General features: G+C 37.8%; 3 protein-coding genes across 24 annotated transcripts in view; all 3 read left to right on the forward strand.

The window, feature by feature from the left end:
• The window catches only part of Cadps2 (calcium dependent secretion activator 2), a 554060-nt gene that overhangs the window by 157801 nt on the left and 388021 nt on the right, over window positions 1–8238 (forward strand). The window lies entirely within an intron of this gene.
• Rnf148 (ring finger protein 148) lies at window positions 2879–4063 on the forward strand. Of its 2 annotated transcripts, XM_010635354.1 has the most exons (2): window positions 2879–3446; window positions 3645–4063. In XM_010635354.1, exons 1-2 carry the CDS (start codon window positions 3047–3049, stop codon window positions 3953–3955), a joined length of 711 nt encoding a protein of 236 aa, XP_010633656.1. In that variant the 5' UTR covers window positions 2879–3046; the 3' UTR covers window positions 3956–4063. The 2 variants fall into 2 exon arrangements, with proteins under 2 accessions (XP_010633656.1, XP_010633655.1); XM_010635353.1 differs by having other exon boundaries at window positions 2879–4063.
• On the forward strand, window positions 6360–7781 carry Rnf133 (ring finger protein 133). Its single transcript, XM_010635355.2, has one exon. It carries the CDS (start codon window positions 6604–6606, stop codon window positions 7714–7716), a length of 1113 nt encoding a protein of 370 aa, XP_010633657.1. The 5' UTR covers window positions 6360–6603; the 3' UTR covers window positions 7717–7781.

The raw sequence follows: 8238 nt of genomic DNA on the forward strand, positions 1-8238 counted from the left end.
ATGCATCGATAGCAGCAACAGCTTTTCCAGGTTCTGCAGTCGTCTGAACAAAATTATAGACATTCAGCACATTCCATTAAAAAAAAAAAAAAACCAAAAAACCAAAGAAAAGAATAATATCCACAACAGTAAAGTTCTGTTACTGCTGTGGTACCTGGCACCATTTTTTCTATTAGCCTCTTAATCATCGTCTGTAAAGAGACCATTCTAGAGTAATATCATTAAATGTAGCTCTGATGAAGCACTGTCCCTATTATGTATCATAAAGCAGGTACTAGATATTTTACATTCATAGAGGTATGATACAGTACTGTCCTACATCAATAATACTAGATTCAGTTTTGGTTTGAAATTTACTTTGTCTGCAAATAAGATTGCTACCCCTGCTTTTTACTGGGCTCCTGTTTCATGAAGAATTGTTTTCTGTCTTTTCACTTTCAGTCTATGGGCTTCTTTTTGCACTAGGTGTGTTTCTTGTATACAACATATTGTTGGATTTTGCTTCTTATTCCATTTTGCCAGTCTATTTCTCTTGATTGGTGAGTTGAGGCCATTGACATTGCTGGTTATAACTGATATGTACTGACTTATTATTGACATGTTATTGGCCTTTTGTTGACTCTTTTTACTTTTTCACCTTCTTTTAATTTCTTGCCTTGCCTATTTGATTTGCTCTGTTGGGCCTCATGGTGTTGTTGCCTTCATTGTCTTTTTCTAGGATCTTGTTTAGAATTGCTTGTAGTGCTGGTTTGGTATTCATGTAGTTTCTCAGGTGTTCTTTGTCGTGGAAGTGTCTTATTTCCCCCTCCATTTTGAAAGAGAGTTTTGCTGGATACATCAGTCTAGGTTGGAGGTTGTTCTCTTTTAGTACTTGAAATAACTCATTCCAGGCTCTCCTTGCCCCAAGGGTTTGTGTTGAAAAGTCTGCTGTGATTCTGATGGGCTTTCCTTTGTATGAGATTTGTTTCTTTTCTCTTACTGCTTGCAGTATTTTGTTCTTCTGTTGGGTTTCTGGGATCTTGATTATTATAAGTCTAGGTGTTGATTTTTTTTGATTGTAGCTCGTTGGGGTCCTATATGCCTCAGTTATCTGAATGTCAAATTCTTCCCCTCTGTTTGGGAAGTTTTCTGTCATTAATTCTGCAAACAGCTTTTTTAAGTCATTTGTATTTTCTCCTGCTACTTCATGTATTCCTATCAGTCTTATGTTATTCTTCTTTGCATCATCTAGGAGTTGTTGGATCGATTTCTCATGATCTCTTACTGTTTTTAAGAGACCTCTCTTTTCATGGTCACTGACTGCAATCTTATCTTCTATATCTGAGAGCCTATCTTCGCATTCTTTTATTCTGTTGCGTACACTTTCAATAGAGTGTTTAATCTCCTGGATATCTGTTTGAATCTGTTTTATGGATTCCATTTCTTTCCTATGTTGGGCGTTTATTTTTTCCATTTCTTTCTTATGCTGGGCCTTCATGGCTTCTATCATGGTCCTGAGCTCATCTATTTTTTTGTCAGTTTCTGCTCTAGAGTCTCGAATCACGACTTCCATTTTGCTCACTATCTCTATGGTTATCTGGGAAATTATTTCTGTTTTGAATTTTTCCAGAGCCTGATTGATCTGTTTTGTTACTTCCTGTGCTTTGAGTTCAGGGTGTCCTGGTGGTTCACTATCGGCCTTTTCATCCTCATTTGCCCTACTGTTTGCCATTGGTGAACTGGAAGTCTGTCCTTGTGTCTTGGTTAAGTGTTTTCTCATTTTAATTTTTGTTGTTGGATTGTCCTTGGTTTAATCTCTGGATTATCACCCAAATCTTCCTGATATTGTTGGACCCTAGCTTCTGTGTCTGTAATGACCCACGGACATTCTCATCTTCATAACATCAGAGAAAACAGCTCATCAAATCAACGACAATGCTTTACCCCAACTGATACAATCAGCAACACATTGAGATCAAGCTCAACTTGGACACTGACCACCCGTGGTAGTCACTAGTCTATCACCCTTAAATCATTTGAATTAAATTGAAATCAAGAAGCAGTCCAGAACATGTCTGCAGTGAACAAACTCTTCAATATAGTATATTTACCATTTAATGGCTCAGACAGAGCGAGGATGCAAGACTCCTGATCTCAGTTAGCTGATTGCTGAACCCCTGATGCTGACTGACCTCGGGCTGCAAGGCCCAGATTGAGTTCCCCATCCTTCTGAATGGTTGAACTCCGCAACGTTCTATTACAGGTTTCCCATGCCCTTTCTTTAAAGATGTTCAAAGTTGGGAACTCAGAAACATACCCTTGATGACCACCTCTGTCTTTGCAGAGTGGGTCCAAAGACTTGCACAGTCAGGAGGTCTGAGAGTGCGGGGGGCGGGGGGCTTATGGGGGTTCAGGTGGCGCCTGCGCGGCTACCTTCCCGGCCTTGAGCGATGGCTGCTGGGTGGGGAGCAGGTGTGGTTCTCCTTCCTGCGGTGGATCGGGGCCCAGCCTACCTTCCCGGCACTTGAGCGATGGCGGCTGGGTCGGGAGCAGGCGTGGTTCTCCTTCCCGTGGTGGATCGGGGCCCGGCCTACCGTCCCGGTGTTTGAGTGATGGTGGCTGGGTCCAGAGCAGGCGTGGTTCTTCAAGAGTCTTAAAAAATACCTATTTATTGATTTAGAATTCACACTTATTAATGTATATGTATCTTGACTCATTGTTTAATAGCTTTTTGGTAAATAGGATTTCATTATGCAGTGCATTACTGTAAATTTCTGGATTGGTTTAACTACCTCTGATGTCACAATTCCTTCATTAAGAAGTCATAATTTTCTTAAATGTATTGTAGTAAGAACTCTTGCTCTCTTGTTTCATCATAAGAAAGATAATATACCAAAGACAGAAATGCCAGGAGGAGCAGGATATCTTTGATCCACACAGACCTTTTCCATTTATGTGCTTCAGCAATCTACTGCCAACAACTGAAGCTATCTAGCTTCTTTACTTTCTTTTTACAACTGATGTCCTTTTGGTTTACATTTCTGTCCATTTCTAGGCAGATGGAACAATGAACACATTTAGACTTAATCCTTCAACTTCTAGTTCTGTTTCATTTCAGCTCTTGAGGCTTAGCATCTTCCTGCTACTCAGCCTTCCTGGCTCCAAAGGAAAAGCAATCTGTACAGCTCATCTGAACATAACCTTCCAGGTGGGAAATCGGATTATATCAGAACTAGGAGAAAGTGGAGTGTTCGGGAATCATTCTCCTCTGGAACGAGTATCTGGTGCCTTAGTACTTCCTGACGGTTGGAATCAGAATGCTTGTAATCCTTTGACCAATTTCAGCAGACCTGAACATGCAGACTCTTGGCTGGCTCTCATTGAAAGAGGAGGCTGTACTTTTACACATAAAATCAATGTGGCAGCAGAAAAGGGAGCAAATGGGGTGATCATTTATAACTATCCAGGTACTGGCAACAAAGTGTTTCCTATGTCTCACCAGGGAACAGAAAACATAGTGGCAGTGATGATAGGCAACCTAAAAGGCGTGGAACTATTGCACTTGATTCAGAAAGGAGTTTATGTGACCATCATCATTGAAGTTGGGAGAATACACATGCCTTGGCTGAGCCAGTATGTCATGTTTTTGTTTACCTTCCTATCAGCGGCAGTTGCATACATCTTATACTGTGCCTGCAGATCCGGCATGCACAATTCTTCCACCAGGAGAGGAAGACGGGTGAAGGCTGATGTAAAGAAAGCTATTGGTCAGCTTCAGCTTCGAGTGCTCAAAGAAGAGGATAAAGAGCTAGATCCAGATGAGGACAATTGTGTTGTTTGTTTGGACACATACAAACCACAAGATGTAATACGCATTTTAACTTGCAAACATTTTTTTCATAAGACATGCATTGACCCTTGGCTTTTAGCTCATAGGACATGCCCCATGTGCAAATGTGACATTCTGAAAATTTAAGCGCAGAAAACCTGAAAATGTAGCCAAGTCTTTCCAAGGACGGAGAGTAGATTAATTCTCTTACTTCACTTTATATGGACAGAAAGTGTCCTATCGGCTTCTTTACCCAAGAACTAAAGAAGATGAATTTCATTGTTGTAAAAATAAAACTTAATTTCATTCCCAAATGTTTGGACTGTTGTCTTTCTAATAAGTACAATTTGTTTATATTTTTTCCCTTTTTCAAATATGGACATTTAGTATGTTATAAACAATATAATCTTTATTACCAAAGTTCTGATTATGATATCATTTCAATGGGAAATAAGTCTACTATTTTAAAATTTTCTTTTTAAAAATATTAATTTTTGTGCTTTGTTTCCAGCTTTGGTTTAATTTTTGATCTTTTGTAATTTGTGTCTCTGCTCATTAAACTTCATTATAATTAATTCACCTTAGTCATTGTTTTTAATATCCAGAACCTCTGGTATTCAAAGTTATTGACTGGGTAATACATTCTCAATAATAATTATTTCATATGATGCTTTTCTGCTTAAGTAACTAAAACTTTTAAATTATTATGGGCCTCAATTAGAGCAGCAATGCAAAAATCCAGCTCTGTTTGCCAAAGCTCTTTAAATCCTAACATGAATCAGTTATGGTAGCAGATTTTCCTTCTAATAGTGTCCCTGATGGATGCTTTTTTCTTTCTTCTCCAAATGGCAATGAATATTTCTCAGCTTGGGATTTGTATAACAAGCAAAGCTGAAATTTTGCTCGGTTGGCTTTACATATTGTATTGCTGGCCATATTTTATCTCTCTTTTCTAGTTGATGAATAAACACCTATGTAACATTGCAAAGCTGAGTGACTTGGGTTTTGTTTTGATGAAAATCGCTGTTTCTGGACAATATGCTAAACCTTTGAAGTCAGATTTAGGTGATGCTTTGTGAGTCTATACAATATATACTATACTTACAGAAAATGAACCATTGTATGTAAAGGGTTCACATGAGTTTTAACTTTATGCCACTTTATTGACTGTATAGTTTTTGCTTTTTTCTCTTTTTTGCTTAAAGTGGCCATGTTGTTGCTTCATATTTCATAAAATTACCAGCTGTCTTATGCTGGTGAGGCCTAATTAAAACTCTTCTCACACAAAGGGCAGGGACATTTATGTTCTTTTTGGGGGTTTTTTGTTTTGTTTGTTTTTTTTGAGACAGAGTCTCACTGGGTAGTTGAGACTGACCTGGAACTCACTGTGTAGCCCAAGCTGGTCTCGAACTCATAGCGATCCTCCTGCCTCAGCCTCCCAAGTGCTGGAGTTACAGGCATGCGCCACCACGCCTGGCAGGGACATTTATGTTCTAGGTAAAAGTTTTCAGTTTTTGTTTAAGAGCTGCTGACAAGAAAACTTTGAGATACACTACCAAGAAAGTGTGTGGCAGCAGCTGTGGCTGACCATGTTAGTTTACAAAGCATTCTTTAGCTTAACGCCATGTCATACGTTGATATGAAGGAAACAAAAATGTAGGGAGAACTGGCAGTATGTGTTAGGCCTTCCATTAGGAATGTTGAGTTTGACCAAAATTTTTTATTAAAATCATTTTATGGCCTTTAACCATTGCTGCTCTCAGTGGTCAACTTTTTAAGTATGGACCTTGCAGTTTTTCTTTTTCAAATCATTGGCTCCTTTTTTAAAAAATGAATTTTACTCAACTAATACTTCTATATTTAGCCTTTCCCCCCTACACTCTGCCTCCTCTTCCTTCAAAATGTGGTTACATTGTTTTGGTAACAGATGTCAGGGTCTGCCCAACAATGAGCTTAGATATTAGTTTTCCAGTTTCTACTCATGTCATCTGTGCATACAGTCATTGTAAGTATATGAAAGTGAAACAGAAGTAGATTGAGTAGTATGCTCTGATGTAAAAAAATCAAAACAGGACAAAACCAAACGGACTTCTAAGAAAGTTTTTATTAAATAAATATAATACAGTAGTTTATATGATAAAGAATTAACACTGTGATCACATGTGATGTAAAACTAGTCTTACCATATTCACTTTTCTCACAATTGATCAAAATACTAGTTTTTAATTAACATTCATTTCTTTAAAAAAAACTTGTCATTTGTTAAAATTTTGAAGAAAAATGAAAGTTCGACAGTATTCTTGTGGATGCTTTCAGAGTTTTCAAGTATATATATTACATACATTTTATATTCTTTAATATGTTACCTGGAGCCATATTATGTATGTAGTTCAGTGATTCAAACCATCTTTTAATAGCACAGAAACCACCTATAATAACATTGGAAACATTTAAGCCAATAAATTTATAGCTTGATCTAAGCTCTTGTCTAATTGGCTACTTGGCCTTTTATGTCATAATCACACCATGCAATAGTAAGTGGTATCTAAAGTTACAATGGGGAGACTGGAAAGTTTTTTCAATGTAAAGTTTCTCTCTCTCAAATAAAACATCTGAAACTCAAGACATCTTTAAGAATTTCTTACGAAAACATGCTGGAAGACAGTGGATCTTGTTTTCTCCCAAGAAGGATCTCCCAGGACCCTTTTTCCTTCTTGCTTTAAAATTGATCGTCAACAGATGCGGAAGCTACATCTTTTTGTTGGGTTAGTTCTTAAATTATTAAGTGAAGAGAGATGAGACTCCTTAAGATTGGCACTGGACAAAACAACACCTCACCTTCCTGGCTTATGAAACTCAGTTTTATTTGGCTTTTTAGTCTGAACTGTTGCAAAGCCAGTGCAGTTTGGACTGCTTATATGAACATATCTTTTCATGTCGGGAATCGAGTGTTGTCAGTGTTGGGGGAAACTGGAGTATTTGGAAGAAACTCCACTTTGAAGAGAGTGACAGGAGTTCTAGTGCCTCCAGATGGAAAAACTAAAAATGCTTGTAATCCCAGTACCAGTTTCGGCAGATCAAAGAATTTAGAGACATGGCTTGCACTTATTGAACGGGGTGGTTGTAACTTCACACAGAAAATTAAGGTTGCAACCGACAAGGGAGCCCATGGAGTGATCATCTATAACCTACCAGGAAGTGGCAATCAAGTTTTCCCTATGTTTCATCAGCCATTTGAAGACACTGTTGTAGTTATGATTAGCAACTTGAAAGGAATGGAAATTTTGCATTTGATTCAGAAGGGAGTTCCTGTTACAGTCACGATTGAGGTGGGGAGAAAATATGTCATCTGGATGAATCACTACTTTGTCTCTTTCATGATTGTCACATCTGCTACATTAACATATTTTATCTTTTATCATATTCATAGACTTTGGGTAGCAAGGAGTCAGAACAGAAGATGGCAGCAGTTAGCCACAGATCTTAAAAAAGCTTTTGGTCACCTCCAAGTTCGGGTATTAAAAGAGGGGGATGAGGAATTAAATCCAAGTGGAGATAGCTGTGTAGTTTGCTTTGAACCCTATAAGCTTAATGATACAGTTCGCATTCTGACTTGTAAACACGTTTTCCACAAGAACTGTATTGACCCTTGGATTCTAGCCCATGGCACATGCCCTATGTGCAAATGTGACATTCTTAAAGCTTTGGGGATTCAAGTGGACATTGAAGATGGAATAGAATCTTTGCAAGTTCTAATGGCGAATGAATTACCTGAAAACCTATCTCCTAGGCAAGAGGAGACAAATAATGAAGTTCTTCCTGTAAGAATGTCGGATGTGGAAGAACACCTTACTGCTCTGAATAGTAACAGCAAGCCCAGTTCTATAGGGGAAACCATTTATCCTTAACCTTGACAGCATGACCTCTGAGGAAGTGGATTAAACCTGTTTGTCAAATGAGGTCCTAATAACTGACAAGCATTTTGTTTGAAGTGTGGTCTGTGTGTCCTTTTCTGTTACTGTGGTAATTTTCTGCGTTCTTTGTTGAGGCTCAAAGTAAAAAAACAAGGTCTAGCAGCATTTTTTGGTTTAATTTTTGACATTTGCTGAACATAACTTTTTGCCAATGTATATTGTTCCTGTGAGTATGCATGAGCTCATTTCTGTGTACACTAGAGAGCTAAAGGCAAGAACACTTCTCTAAAGTTTTTGTGTATATACAGTATTGGGCTTTAATTTAGTAAGAAAATACATTTGCATGTTCCTTCTAATACAGTCTTAACTCTGAAAACATAATGTGCCAAGAAGATAAAATTTATATTTTCTTACTATGTTTATAGTACAGTTTATTAATTTTGATGATGTCGTACATTTTTCCCATCTTGGCATGAAAATTTTATCACTTATCCTTTTTTTTTTTTTTTTTTTTTT

This window comes from Fukomys damarensis, unplaced genomic scaffold, assembly GCF_012274545.1.
Source record: "Fukomys damarensis isolate Sample0158 unplaced genomic scaffold, DMR_v1.0_HiC HiC_scaffold_4, whole genome shotgun sequence".
Lineage (NCBI taxonomy): Eukaryota > Metazoa > Chordata > Mammalia > Rodentia > Bathyergidae > Fukomys > Fukomys damarensis.

Excerpts from the sequence above, each read along its gene's own strand:
- Rnf148 (XM_010635353.1), top strand. The coding sequence starts at position 3,047 with ATGAACACATTTAGACTTAATCCTTCAACTTCTAGTTCTGTTTCATTT.
- Rnf133 (XM_010635355.2), top strand. The coding sequence starts at position 6,604 with ATGAGACTCCTTAAGATTGGCACTGGACAAAACAACACCTCACCTTCC.